The sequence below is a fragment of the Panulirus ornatus genome, chromosome 32 (assembly GCF_036320965.1).
Source record: "Panulirus ornatus isolate Po-2019 chromosome 32, ASM3632096v1, whole genome shotgun sequence".
Taxonomy (NCBI): Eukaryota; Metazoa; Arthropoda; class Malacostraca; order Decapoda; family Palinuridae; genus Panulirus; species Panulirus ornatus.
In genome coordinates, this window is record NC_092255.1 from 2,852,122 (window position 1) to 2,868,185 (window position 16,064).

Consider the following 16,064-nt stretch of genomic DNA (forward strand, 5'->3'; position numbering starts at 1 on the left):
AACTACTACATCTACCTAATGTTTCTAACCAATGCTTCAGTCTAATGTTCCTACTTATCACTTCTATCTATTGATCCTATCATTTTGCCAAAGGGCAGGGCTAGCTTGTAGCACTCATCACAGTCAAGTGTTTTGTGTGAAAAGGAGAGGTAGTATGTTTATGGACAGAATGCCAGTAGTGTATGTGTGGGTGAACATGTACATGTACAGTGATGTATGTCTGTGTGAGTAACTATTCACTAACTTCTCTGAAGAAGCTACAACTTTGACAAAAGAGGTCTTGTAATATGTCAAATATGTTTGTGTAATGGAGATATGGATGGTGTACAGAAGGCAGACAAGAAAGTGCACCTTGTACATACCTGGGTAGTGTAAAAGAGGTGTGGTAGTAAGAAGAGTACGGATAAGAAAGCTGAAGAGGGTGTTTATGACTGCATATGCTGTACGATTATAGAGACTTTAAATCAGAGCTGCATAATGGGGGATTTGAAACATAATATTAGCATAATGCCCTTGAGGCCATAATCTTTAATTTTTAACTTCATTCCTAAAACTATACATCTTTGGTTTGAAAATGGACATCATGTAAACATCAAAAACAAGATATAGAAATAGTATTGAATAATTCTGCCTGACTTACAATGATGGAATATCGTCACACCCCTATTCCAGATCATGCACATCAGGAATATTCTAATCTACAGAAATATATATATATATATATATTTTTTTTTTTTTTCACACGATTCGCCATTTCCCGCGTTAGCGAGGTAGCGTAAAGAACAGAGGACTGAGCCTTTGAGGGAATATCCTCACTTAGCCCCCTTCTCTGTTCCTTCTTTTGGAAAATTAAAAACGAGAGGGGAGGATTTCCAGCCCCCCGCTCCCTTCCCTTTTAGTCGCCTTCTACGACACGCAGGGAATACGTGAGAAGTATTCTTTCTCACGTATATATATATATATATATATATATATATATATATATATATATATATATATATATATATATATACATAAAAAAAGAATACTTCCCACGTATTCCCTGCGTGTCGTAGAAGGCGACTAAAAGGGGAGGGAGCGGGGGGCTGGAAATCCTCCCCTCTCGGTTTTTTTTTTATTTTCCAAAAGAAGGAACAGAGAATTGGGCCAGGTGAGGGTATTCCCTCAAGGCCCAGTCCTCTGTTCTTAACGCTACCTCGCTAATGCGGGAAATGGCGAATAGTTTGAAAGAAAAGAAAAACATAAAAAAAATAATGACAGTTTGATTTTAGGAAGTCATTCAACTTCATAACATGATGTAGCATAGGGTGACGACATTCCTTAATGTCACTGGCATTTTCGGATCGGGTAAATATCACATGTCGAAGCCCAGGGTTTTGTACTCACCGAAGTGAAACAAATATTCAGCATTAGGTATGGAGCAACTTTTCAACAAGGGCAAGCTATGAGGGAGTAGACTACTCTTACTAAAGTAGCCCTTCAAAATGTAAAAACTTTGAAAATTTTATGAAATGAGTACAAATACTGCACCCATATATGCTGTCATATAGCTACAAACCACACTGAAGTCCAGTGGAGCATTTGCAGCATTTGTTTTGGGTATCTTAGTTGCAAGCTAATATAAAACCATGTTTAACAAGAAGCGTATACCTTTTATGGGAAAGGCTGATATAACAATTACCATACCATTTTCTTATTATCCTTAGGTATGTAGAAGTTCATGTTTCACTTTTGCACACTGGACATGGGTTGCTGATGTAATACAGGAGGGGAGGGGAGTGATGTTACCGAGGCTGTGTGTGCCTCATTCACCCTAATGAATTGGAAATGCAGTGACAATGACAGATAGACAATATTTTCCCATTCTTAAGAAAATGATGTCTATATTACTATTGAAGCTATGACTGCACCTTTCATGAGCCTTACAAAAGCAGATTTTCTGAAGAAAAAGTATATTTTCTTAAATTCCTTAGCTCGCTATAAATGCTGTTATGATTTCATGAACTAGTGGAAACCACAATATATATGGCTTTCAAACTGTGCCATCACAAATAACTCTTCCCTATTAGTCTCAGGATCAACTTTCCAAAAGTCGTAACAATACTTGAGATCTACATATCTTAACAAGTACAACCTTGTATAGAGTGAGCAGGAGCAGTGAGGAGTTTGATAGGACTTATGAGCAAGGGCATACCATACTGACAATAACAACAAACTGAATCATATATTCATTTCATACGAATTGATATCAGCAGCTGTTGTGGTGTATGTACTACTTACTCGGTATTCACCACTATTTTCTCACTCTAAACAAGATAGCACTATATACAACTATGGGAACTTAACTAATATGAGGAAAATATTAATTTCCCCAAAACTGTACAATTCATCTTTTATACAGAAAGACCTCTAAATAATGAAACAAATTCAGAAATAAAAGTTGCGTAGTAATGTATTTTCCTAGTACCATCATGAGTTTTGCATGAAAATGACACAAGATGCACCATGGAAGGCAGCCTGTCCATATACCTGACTAATGGATAAAAAAAGAGAAAAAAAAATCTGATATTTTCACTCTGGTACTTGCATAAGAAAGAGATCTTTTGGATGGTGGACTAGGAAGGTAAAAGTGTCAATGTGAAACAATCCCCCAAAAATTGAAACTATCACATGCTAAAAATCCAATATACACCATGGTTCTCTGAGCCACATTTATGTGGGAGTAAAAATGGAAAGCATTGACTGTAACACTTCATAAATGTGCTGAATAACACGAGCCAATTTCAGTTCCTTTCTATGGCTACTTTCACAGTAAGGCTTGTTAAAGTAAAAGATAAAATACTGGTAGGAGGAGAAGTTGAACATACGAAAAAAAAAAAAAAAATCTGAAGAAAAAGATTCAAAATTAAATCAGATAATGAATGTACAGTTGATCTGGGAACACTGTTTTGTCTCACATCTTCGTAACTGTATATACCAAATGCAAAATTGCACTTCTATAAACATCTAAGTTGTACCTCAGAAAACAATCTAAGTTTATAGACACAGTAGTATGAATAACAACTTTACAGACATCAAGACATTTTGCTAAGTAGAGGATGAACGTTTTCCCTGGCAACTTTGAACATTTAGCAGTTCCACTTAACCTCCACATCATAAGCTCTTAGGCTTTTGAAGTATTGCAATCTTGTTCATCATAATGCAGTAACTGTACCAAATAATCACTCTATGCAGCATATAGCTGGAAATTCCTACACTATTTATAAAAAATCTATCTCTACCTTCAGAAAAAAAAACTGTCGAGTCTAAGTGAAAGTAACATGATTAAAACTGAGCTAAAGGTGAAGCTTGACAGAAAAAAAATTAACCTGATTTATACCTGTGTTCATTATAAAACTGTAACATGTAAGATTTTATCCCACAGTGATTAGATGCAATAATATCGGCAAACCTAAAGTTTTCCATTTGTTTGAACTGTGGCTATCATTTCTTGAGTGATTCTGAAAAAGAAGTTATTTGAAGTAAGCACAGTATGAGAGTTAGCCCTATGAGCACAATGGTGCAACCCTTGGCTATGATAGCTTGGCCTTTGACCTAAATATTAAGATATCAGGTCAAAGGCCATGCCATCATATCCAAAGGCCATCCTCTATGGTTCCAACTCAAGGGTTATACGAGCATACTGCTCAAGAGGTTAAGTAAATTTTAGTCCACAAACACATCATTAAAGTGACACTGATTAATTTCTCTCCCAGAAAAGAGACAAAAGAAGTTTTGAGCTTTCCTTTAGTCATGTATAAAATTGTGTTAGCCAGTGAAAATAGATAAAATACACTGCTATGATAACATTCAATACATAACATTATATAGATATATATATTAAATAGTTATAAATACAAAGTAATAAACAAAATATTGCTTTGAAAGTCTGGAAAGGTCTACTGAATAACCCAGAATATGTCACATCCAAGATAAAAGACAAAACCTGCACAATTATGCTAAGAGGATAATGACTGTAAAAAGCATAACTTGGAACTGGACGTACACAATACCTTACTGTAGGCATTAAAACCAAGTTATGCGGGACTCATGTCAAACTATGAAAAGTGAACTCTGCCCAAAAGATGCACAAATCTATTTGATATGTTGAATACAACTCATATTTTTCATTATAATTTCAAAAACTCTTGACATTACAGGCTTCATTTACTAAATAACCTAAAGATTATTTTACCAACCATTCTGTCAATAGTAAATGCTAAAAAATAATTAGTCAAATAATGCATTTCACCAACAGTGTATTCTTGACATACTCAATGCTAGTGACTTTCCTGCTTGTATCTTCTGTCTTTCAAAGGGCAGTCATGTAACACATTCATAAATGCTATATATCACCATCTTCATATTGTACATAAATATGCCAAATATCATTCAGCTCTGCTCTTCAAACTCTTCAAGCTAAGCATTTCAAGCATCATCATAGAAAATCAGATTAACTAAAACCATGATACATACTGCAGTGTTCACTTGATTTCAGTTATATAAAATCTCTTTCCAACATGCTTAATTCTTTAACTTAAAAACTCTTACTTCAACAGGAAAAAAAATAAATTTGATTGCTTTTGAATATCTACTGCTTACCTTTCCCACCCTTTTCTTCTTTGAGAACAGCTGCTATTCCCATTAATGAAATGTGAAAAAGCCAAAGACAGACAGATCGACAGGATGACCCAATCCTGCATGTATCCTACACACTGGAATCTGATACTTTATCTTTTCTAAACTTTAGACTATTACAATTTTTTTCACAGGTTTTACATTTTAAATGCCACACTGTGAAGTTCATAATTCAGTTTTGTGTTCTTTGAGAGTAAAGGATGAAAATACTTATTAGATATCAATTATTCTTCAAATATGACATCATTGCAATGTGAAGACAAATCAAATGTAAACTGACAGACACTCACCTTAATATTTCTCAAATAAAAGATGTTCTCAAATAAAGACGACATTGGTTTTAATATGTCTTGTTATCTGTAAAACCAGCCTTATCACTTCATTTTCCTTCCCTCTTGTGACATCAAACACTGGACTAAGTGCTATGGTACCTTTGTCAATGATATTCTTTAAACTGAATCACATGTTAACTAATATTTACCAGAGAATGATGTTTCAATTAGACAGCTGTATTGTTCAGGCAACAGCTCTCTTGTTTCTACAGATAGTTTGCCAAAAAGATCAAGGAACATCATGTCTGTGTATAGAGAGAGAAAAAGAGTTTTATGATATTCACCACTTCTTGATGAATTGGCCAAAGGCTTAAGGTAACAATTACTTGACAGATTTTTTCACCTCAATCGGTCAATTAGCTGGCTATGGGCTGATGATGATTATAAGGATAGACTGTTAACCTCATTCTGCTAGTGAGGTGCAAGAAAGTGATGATAACTATAATGATGAATTCTTTGTCTAAACCTGTCAATGAGTTGGCAGGAGGCTACAGATTGGTAAGAGGGTATATGAAGTTGTTTACTTCTAAACTGAAGCTCCCATTAAGTTGGGCTACAACTTGGTGTGCCGGATATTATCCGTCCAAAGGTTCTGAATGGTCATCGACTCCAAGCTATTAAGGAAGGAATCATTGTCCAGGCTGATTAGATCCTCCGGACTGCCCTGAAAATACAATGCAAAACATCAGGTAAACTTCATAAGGGCTACAGTATCACAGTATACTTTATGGATATATAACATAATAAAATCTATTTTCCCTAAGTGGTTTGTTTGCACCCTGAATTATGATAATTAATAGATTTCTATTAATAAAAGAATTGAATATGATGTGCAAAAAGAGAGATTTTGCCAGTTACAAGCAGAGTATCCACTTCTGGTTAACATAACATCAAAACACATCACTTCAAAAGCAAATGTTACAAAATAATTTGGTGAGTAGTAGCAGGTGTGGTAATTACCAAATAAATCAGAAAGAGAAAAGTTTAGAAAACCTACATACATCTCTGAATCTTTTTTTTCAGACTTTAAAGTATACCTTTCCAAATGTAGCTTGACAGAATATAACAGACTTCAAAACAAGTAAACACAAGATAAGAGGACAGGTGTACAAGGTATATTTCCACAGAGCATGAAACAATTAATAAAATCATCCCTGAATGTATCATATAGATAAGATAAAGGTCATAAAAACAAATACACTTTTGACTACTAAACATAAGTGAAAAAATGACAACTAAGCATAATCTTGCAGTTTTTGCTGTTAATGCAGAAAGTGCCAACATTCATTATGGTCCATACCTATTTCTATTTGACATCATAAATCTCTGGCATTTTCTTCGTAATCATATCTTCTCCATAATCTCCATTTTTTGTACATAACTTGATACATGCCTTGGTGAGGCAGCACCAGAAACAAAGGAGTAATGACCTCTTTTGCACACAACCACACTCTAGCTATCATGTATAATGTACTGAAACTAGATCCCACCATACACAGCCAAACCCTACTCTACATTCCATGGACGTGTGCAAATGAGGTTGCTGTTGATATGTTACGAACACTATCTCACAAAAGCATACATATACAAAATTTACCATTCTAGGACAAGAAAAATATCTCCTCTAAGCAATTCAGCTATCTATCTATATTTCTGATGCCCAGTCCCTTTGGGAAAACCCTCAAAGGGGAGGCCAAGGCAAAAGAGTCTCCATAACTGGCAAACTCGAATGTCACTTCTTAGCCTTTAGTGCCTCATCCTTTACAGGCAACCAGCAGAAGGCAGCTCTAGTGCAGTGTTTTCAGACGCTCCTACCTAGTGTTCTTATCAACTACTTTTACCTAATGTTTCAACTTACTACTTGTAACTAATGTTCCTCTCAAATACTTCTACCTAATGCTCCTGTCTGATGCTCTACCTACTACTTCTATCTATTGCTCCTACAATTTTGCCAAAAAAGGGTGAGTACATAAAACTCACCTCAGGAAAATCTACTTATGATGAGTGAATGAGTAATGCGGTAAAGTGTCATCAAGCGTTATTGTGTGTGAAAAGGAGAGACTGTATGTTTGTGGACAGAATGACAGCAGTCCACATGTGGGTGAGGCAGAAAGAAAAGACAGCTACCTGGGTTAGAGAAAATGCAACTTAATCACTGAAAGTATTGGCTCATTACATAGCTGCCACTAATCCTCCAGGTACCTAAGCTGGTAGTAACAGTAATATGCCTCCTGGTCGGTGGCTGTCTACCATCTCCTACCCACCTACCAATTCATCTGCCCCACCCTAAACTACACCTTACCTTCTTGGGAATTCACCTACTCCAAAGCAAACTTAGATTTACAAATCACATAAAACAGATATTCATTCATAACAATTCTAGTTGCTTAGCGATCACAGATATCCAGCATCTTCATAAGGTACCAACATACTTCCAATGCAATCCAATCTGAGCATGCTTGGCACTGAATTTCTTCAAAACAGATAATGACCCTTACCATCCAAAAACCTTCATCACCAACCACCAATGCATCACTCTTCTGTGATCTAAATTCACAGAAATCCCTTCCCCAAACAAAACTTATTCACATTGTGATGATTGGATATGCACTAAACAACTCCCCCCCTCCAACTTCAGTGTTACATTCAACTTCACCAAATATCCATCCATCCAAAAGAACACTCCCTAGACATATACAAATAACACTTTCTCATCTGCATTCTGAACATCACTCATCACAAACATTACAAGACCCCTCATGTCCAAGATGGAGCTTCCACACTGATGACACAGCATTTACTCCTCAGCTGTCCTGCAATCATCCTGCACAAACAAACATTCAACACCACGGCACTTCTCGACAAGTGGTCTTGCCTAGTCGACTGTGGGTACCCTATGGATAGGGGTCCTATGGCAAGACTCCTAAAATTCCCCAAATATGAGGGAAATTGTAACTTTTACAACAAAATGCATGTGCAGTGATATCAGTAACTAGTTTATCCATATGCTTCTCTGTGTCTACATCCATGTGTAATAAAACACACTTACAACTGATGAAGGGTGGCACATGTAATAAACCACTTGCTACAACTAAAAAAGTTCAGGGCACTTAATAAACCACTTCTTACAATTCAAGAAGTACAGTGCATGTAATAAACCACTTCCTACAACTGAAGAAGGGTGGAATATGTAAGTCCTATGCCTTATGGTCCTACATGCTGGCTTACAAAAGGGTAAATCAATTTCTCTAAACATAACATTAATCATTTTCCTCATTTATATACTATTGCCTCAGCTGTCCATACAGGTAACTAAAATGGTAGATGTGGAAAGTGATGGTGTTGCTGATACAGTTTAACTCAGAGCATGACGGTACAACTTTGAGCACAAGCCATGACTGATAGGCACAATGGTTTGATGTGACATTTGACCTAAGCTTTCAAGGTCACATCAAATGCCACACCATCATACCTAAGCCATATTACAAAACTCAAAAGTAGTACTGTCCAGCATTAAGGGTTAAAAATATAGTACCTAACTACTCTGATCTTATTACAAACTCAGGTATGAAGGTATATAGAACAATTCCAAGGTCACTACTTGGCTTTAAGCAAGATTAGAGAAGACAAAGTAAGCCCATATCATTTCTAGTTGTGGATAGTGAGGTGTCATGAAGTGATGAGAAGCATGCATTCTGAGGGTCATGAACTGAGCAGTAAATATGTCGCTCTGCAGGTGTAGCAGAGTCTGCTGGGAGATTCAGTTTAAATTAACCTAATGTAGGGAGATGAAAAGCAAGAAATTAATGCCAGAATGGTAAAGGTTTCAAGACTGGAATGTGGAACTTTGAGAGAGATGAGAATGTATAAACATCATTTACAGTACATAAAAAAAGAGGAGGATGGTCTCCTTTGGCCTAGTTGAAAGGACATATGAGAAGGATAACTAGGATAGTATATGAAAAATTTTAAAAAGAGAGGAAGGAAAAAATATCAATATTGTAATGGATCAGAGTGAGACAATGTATGGCTATGGAGACCCCACTGTCGTGGCCATCCCCTTAAGGGAGTTCCACGTGGGAACAGGCATTAGAGAAATAGATACGTATATAGAAAATGTCATCAATACAGTGCTTAAAACAGGGGATACACAGACATTAAATAGGCTATGAACTGACCTATCAGGTAACAAAACATATCTAACTTCAGTACAAATCATTGCAAGGTATGACTACTCTTTTTTCCTTTTCAATTATACAATCTGAAGGCAGGAACAAGGACTATTCCATCTCTAATCAATAACCCTAAAATGTCCAAAAAATAAATATGAACATGTCAAGCTTAGAACAACGTTAATATCTTTTTTACTGCAGACTTTTACTTGAAGTTTACGCACAATATACGTAAACAGAGTAATGGTCTGTTTAAGACGGTGGCAAAACAGATCTTTTCTATGTTATATTTTAAATCAAGATACTAAAGTGAAAAGGACTAAGGTTTCAAAGTCAAAAGATTTCTTGATTTTCACACATTAGAAATTAAACTGTCTTTATGTTCAGATAGTAGTAAACCTAAATTCAAGAGGAATCAGTAAGGGAAAACCTCCTACAGAGAATACATCCTTCTAGACATCAAGATTTGAATCATGAAAAAAAAATGAATAAGAAAATATAATGATTTTTATAAATTAATTCCTTTTCCTGCACAATGATTGTGACACAAGAAATCTTCATCTTAAAAATACTACTTCGAAAACCATTACTGTCTATCAGTACATAAGAAACTACAGCCCTAAATACACGTTCTACTGCTTGGAAGAAACACGTCTTGCTGAGAAACAGTAAAAAAACTTCAGCTTAGTTTCAAATGAGCCTTACCTAACAGGACAAGCGCTAACAAGTAAATTGGTGTTCTTTACGAGACATTACTTATGAAGCCGACGGCGCATACAAGACAAAGTGTATGACTGCCAGTTACTTCTGGCAAATCCACAATGCCTTAAAAGATACTACAAGAATAAATCCTGTTCATATCTTATTGCACAGGCATTAGTACATGTAAAATTGTAGTTGCAAGTTATTCGGCAGAAAAAAAATTAAGATTATCATTTTCATTCTCATTATCTTTAAAAATCTTTAAATTCTGCACACTGTGCCTCTAAGATGGCATCTCTCTTTAAAGTGAGATGATAATGGGTCATTTGTCAGTAAATTCCTGTCAGAATCTTATTTACAGTTGCTTTGTACAATAAAAAGTCAATTGCAAAAGCACATTTGCTATCAGCAAAGCACTCTATCTCTCTTCTAAAAGAATTCATTTTTTAGGTTAACTTTTGCTACGTTCTGCAAATTCAATAACATGGTATGTGATGAGCATTCTAGAACTGATCATAACCAAATTTTACAGTCACAAATGCCATCATAACAAAAGGGGACAGGAAGCTCTATTTCTACAGGTGGGATGAGGAAAAGCCTCGTCCCACTCACGCTTAGAGATGACCTGCCCAACACTTGGCAGATTCACAGGAGCAATCTTGGGCATCGTGGGCAATGACTTCTTCAGCCTATCTCCCATGCCCTGTGGCAGTGAAGGCTTGAGATTCTTCAGGTGGATGAGGACCTGCGGGATCTGCTGAGCCTGTGCAGACTGTGAGGCCTCAGGTACCTGGCCCTTCTCATGTACAAGTTTGAGTGTAATGAAGGAACCAAGACAGCACAAATTTAAGATAAGAGATTAGAAACAACACAAACAATTATATAGATCAAACAAATGATAGATGAAAAGTATTTTAACCTACCTATGAAAAAAATTACATGATTAAGAAACTTAAGCAGAGCAGTGAAAGCAGAAAAATATATGAAAAAGCATTTCTTTTTATATATATCGATCATTTACACTTCACACCGATATGTCTGATGAATCTTTTTCAACAGTAACATATTTTTTCATTACGTTACTGACATTAGTCTATGCCCTTCTTATCTAATATTGTACAGAAAGCAGTGACATAAAAACATGCTCTGATCTAGTACATAGAAAAATTAGTGCTCTATATGACAAAGTCTTCTGATCTCAGCTTAACAAGCTAATGTTTTCATGCAAGCTTATGAGAATTACCTTTGCTGTGCCAACCTGAGAATAAAATTCTATTCTTTTAACTGTTGCATCAGACTACAGCTTTACTAATACACTGCTGTAATAAACATACTGTGGATAAAGCTTTTGGATATGTTAATGTTCAACATATTTTATTTTGCATGTGATGTGTAAACATTTATGTGTCTGTTTATAAAAGCAGTGCTAAAATTACCTTGGGTGTATCAATCTGTGAGTTAACATAGGAGACGCGAACCTGGTCATCAATGTAGCCTCCAGAATCTGAGCCTGCATATCCTCGGTCTGATCCCAGGACTTTAGGTCGGTTCAAGGTGCGTCGCTGCCAAATGACAAAACCCCCCACACCTGTTGAAAGCATGGAAATTTTCATTGCAACTACCTATAATTAACATGCTGTTCAATAGATTCAAAGAAGGATAGCACATACATACTCTTCTGAAAGTGCTTTGATCATTATTTGACATTATACTGAATGAGGGTAAGATAAGGTACAACTCCAAAAAATCATTATGTGTGCAATATATCACCATATAAAGCTATTCATCTGCAGACATCCAGCTAAGTAGCGGGAATATATGTATACGATAAAATCAAAAACAAACACAGACATTTCAATAGATTTTATTTACTGTAACTTCATTTATAATTATCCCAGCATCTCTATCTCAGAGAAAATCCTTATGTTACCAGGATATCTTTTCAGAGGCTTCTGAAGCTTAAGAATGAGCAACTTTCAGTAGTAAGGAAATGTGGACTCCTTTGATATGAGAAGTTCTTTGATCAGACTGTACCCAAAGTGATACCTCACCAGAGGTGCCCTTTACTCAGAGTATAAACCTCATGCAGGTACAGTCTGCTAACACCTATATAAACCCATTCCTCACTTTGTGCAGGGGTTAAGGTATGTGAAAACCTTACACAAAGAGAAAAAGTATATGGAGAACCAATAAACATAAAGAGAAAAATGGGGTGTTTGCATCTGTGTGAGACATTATGTCCTAAGTGTATTTTAATCACATTTTCATCATATCAGTACATTACCAATTAACACAAAGATTAACATCAATCCTTCTTCATACTTAATAGCTGCTGGCCTGTGTTAACGAGGCAGCACTAGGAAATTCACAAAGAAAAAACTACAGCTGCTCACACACACACACACACAATTTTTTTCATATCTTTTTATTATATTTAATCTCTATTTCCCGTATTAGTGGGGTAGCACCATGAAACAGACATTTATGTACATATATATACATAAATGCCCATACACACACATATACATAACATATATTCATACACATACAGACATATGCATATATACACACATGTATATATTCATATTTGCTTGCCTTCAACCATTCCTGGTGCTACCCTATCCCACAGGAAACTGCATCACTATCCCCTGCTTCAGCAAGGCAGTGCCAGGAAAACAGATGAAAAAGGCCACATTTGTTCACACTCAGTCTCCAGCTGTCATGTGTAATGCACTGAAACCACAACTCCCTTTCCACATCCAGGCCCCACAGACTTTTCCACTGTTTATCCCAGACATTTTGCATGCCCTGGTCAATCCACTGACAGCACATCGACCCCGGTAAACAACATCATTCCAATTCACTCTATTCCTTGAATGCCCCTCATCCTCCTGTATGTTCAAGCCCCGTCACCCAAAATCTTTTTCACTCCATCCTTCCACTTCCAATTTGGTCTCCAACTTCTCCTTGTTCCCTCCACCTTTGACACATATATCCTCTTTGTCAATCTTTCCTCACTCATTCTCTCCATATGACCAAACCATTTCAACACATCCTCTTCTGCTCCCTCAACCACACTCTTTATCCAGATTCTAACTTTTCCAAAAGAAGAAACAGAGAAGGGAGCCGAATGAGGATTTTTCCTTTTAGGTTCAATCCTCTGTTTTTGACGCTACCTCGCTACCATGGGAAATGGCGAATATGAATGAAAAAAAATACATATATATGACAGCTAGGGAATGGGTGAGTGGATGTGGCCAATCTCCATGTTTCCTAACACTACCTCAATCTCACGAAGGTGGCAATACTGTTCCCTCTGGGGTGGGGTGGCACTGGGAAATGGATAAAGGCGAGCAAGCATGAATTTGAGCATGTGTATACATGCATATATCCACATCTAGGCTCCACAGACCTTTCATTGTTTTACCCCAGACATTTCACATGCCCTGGTACAGTCCATTGACAGCATGCTGACCCCAGTATTAACAGTAATGTCATCAAATAAATTTGGGACATCATTTCAGCTTAGAATAAATAAAGTCCAAGAGGTTCTCCTGTTTTACTGCTGGATCTGAATCAAGAAAAGATATTACTGGACGTTTGGATGCCATATCAACAAACACAAACATGGTGGGTTGCAGGATCATAATAGTAGGTACATCCAAAATCACACAAATAGCAGAGATCTGCATACAATGATGGTAAATGTGAGACTGACTTGCTGTGTGCTCCACCCACAACCCACACTTACTCTACTTGCTAACCCTCGCTGAAGTTTTGATGCACTTTGTATGCACACAACCACACAGTTGAGAATTTTGACTGCATTAAAAGAGGGAATGGTAGAAATAGGTCCCTCACAAGATAGCAAAACAGCATATAGTGATCCCACATAAAGCAAGAGAAGGGTGAAAATGTATATCCATTAGCATCCTCCACAAACAATTCACCCACTCCACCCTAAACTATGCCTCATCTGCCTGTCTTTCAGCTAGACAAACACCCAACACCTACACAATGAAACAAAGATCTTAATATTGTCCCATCTAAACACTCACTTCTTTGCAACACCACTAGACCCCTCCCATTCAAACCAATCAGTAACTTACCATTAATCCCAAGTAGAAAAAACTAAACCCTACTTCACAATTCAACAGTGTCTATTCAAAGATTCCCTCTTCCTTAACAAGTAGAAGACTAACAAACACATGTACACTGAAATGACGGGACAAGCATTAAACAATCACCCTCCCACGATGCAACTACCATAATGAAGACACTGAGCAATTACTGCTCAATTACCCTGCATTCTCTGCACATAAACAAGCACAATGTCACAACACTTCATAAACTGTGGTCCTGTCCGGTAGATGTGGCCAACTTCCTGAGTGTTGCATGAGCCTCGGAAGAACTGAAGGGACTCCAGAGATGGGAAGAAGTACATTCTGTGGTGCTCCTGTGTCAGGCCTGATACCCTAAATCTTACTTCACTCTATTCTCCATCTACTTTTGTCTCAGCCTTTCCCTCACTCTGAACATACTCTCAGTAAAACTTTCTTTGTTCATCCTCTCCATATGTCTGAACCATTCCAGCATAACCTGATCAGCTGTCTCAATCAGACTGTGCTTATTATCACACCTTTCTTTTACATCGTCATTCCTTAAATGATCAACCTGTCTCACACTACATACTGTCCACAAGCATTTCGTTTTTAACATGTCCACTCTCTTCCTTCCTTGTGTTCAAAGCCTTAGACTCACTATTAGTGCTAATCTACTTTCAAGCACACCCATCTTTCTCTTAGCAAACAATGACCCCTCCTTTCACACACTTCTTATGCATTTAGTACAGTGAGAAGAATGACAAAGATAAGAGTGCTTTCTTAAGGAATTGGGTAACTACTTTGGTAATTTTGATGCAAAGGATCAAATTTTGTTGCTAGCTAATATGAATGCAAGAGTGAGTGATGTGGTAATTGAAGGCATAATTGGGAGGCAGGGGTCCCTAATGTTACTGAAAATGGAGGGAAGCTCGTCGAGTTGTGCTGCAAGAAGTATGGTGATTGGGAGTACCAAATTCAAAATACAGATGCATATATACAAGTCTACATTTGGTGACTGGAGTTTGGTGTCAATGGACACTGACAATGTGCTAATTGACAAGTGCACAAAGGAGAGAGGTTGTAGGGTGTGAATGTGCAGAGAGAGACTGCAAGGTGAAATGTGATAATTTCTTGATAAAAGTGAATGTGAGAGTTTGTAGTGGACTTAGGAAAAGAAAAAAAATGACACGTGAAAGAAGAGGTGAAAATAAATTATCCTTGAAAAAAGGCCTGTGCAGAGAAATTCCAAGAGCCAAGAGTGACTGAGTGAAAACTGGCACAGGGTAAGAGTACAAGAAACAAAGGGAAAGGAAGAGCTGAAATGTGTGGCACACTGAAGGTGGGATGTGGACCTATAAGAAAGCTGAGTATGTGGTGAGGAGGAAAAGGGAACAATATGGATGGTAGCAGTAGGGAAAGAGTGTGAGTGGCTGGGAGGAGTAGTTGAGAAAATGGCAAGAAGTGAAGAAAAAGGTATGGGATTTCAAAAAGCTTATTTATGGGCATTACTTACATGAAAGGAGTGTAAATGACTGGGGAATATATATGTGAAAGCAGCAAGAGATCAAGAAAGTGCAGGGGTTGGAAAAGAGGTCAAGTGATATTGGGGAATGAATATCAGTAAACTTCTGGGTGAATAAGAAAATGTTTTGGAAGGAGGCTAATTGAGAGATGAGATGAAAGTATCAACAAGCATAAGAGGAAATAAAATTTTGTTCAGAAAAGAGGTGAACAGTGTTAGTAAAACAAGTGAACAAATGGGAGCGACTGAAGAAAACTAATGGGAATGTGGTAACATGCAAAGAAAAGATGAAAAAGAGATGGTGTAAATATTCTGAATGACTGCTGAATATTTCAGATGATACGATGGTGGATATGGCGTGTATGGAATAAGCTGGCATGACAAAGAAGAGAGTCATGGCCAATGGTATGATGAAAAGGGAGGAGGTAATGATATCCTTGGAAATGATAAAACATGGCAAAGCAGCAGGAGCAGATGGCTTTGCACATGAGTCTCCCAAAAAAGGGGGTGACAGTGTTGCTGACCAGTTAGTTGAAGATAAGTTACCCAAGAACCA

General features: G+C 37.1%; 1 protein-coding gene across 7 annotated transcripts in view; it reads right to left on the reverse strand.

Annotated features, from left to right (window-relative positions):
- Nucleotides 1-976: 976 nt before the first annotated feature.
- The window catches only part of LOC139758980 (uncharacterized), an 88,915-nt gene continuing 73,827 nt past the window's right edge, over nucleotides 977-16,064 (reverse strand). For 3 of the 7 annotated variants that reach the window (XM_071680842.1, XM_071680843.1, XM_071680846.1), the window contains 3 exons: nucleotides 11,320-11,471; nucleotides 10,496-10,679; nucleotides 977-5,673 (listed from right to left, as the gene is read on the reverse strand). In XM_071680842.1, coding sequence (XP_071536943.1) covers nucleotides 5,639-5,673; nucleotides 10,496-10,679; nucleotides 11,320-11,471 — 371 coding nt within the window. In that variant the 3' untranslated portion in view covers nucleotides 977-5,638. The remainder of the gene's footprint in view (nucleotides 5,674-10,495; nucleotides 10,680-11,319; nucleotides 11,472-16,064) is intronic. The other 4 variants (XM_071680844.1, XM_071680848.1, XM_071680847.1 and 1 more) reach the window with 4 other exon arrangements.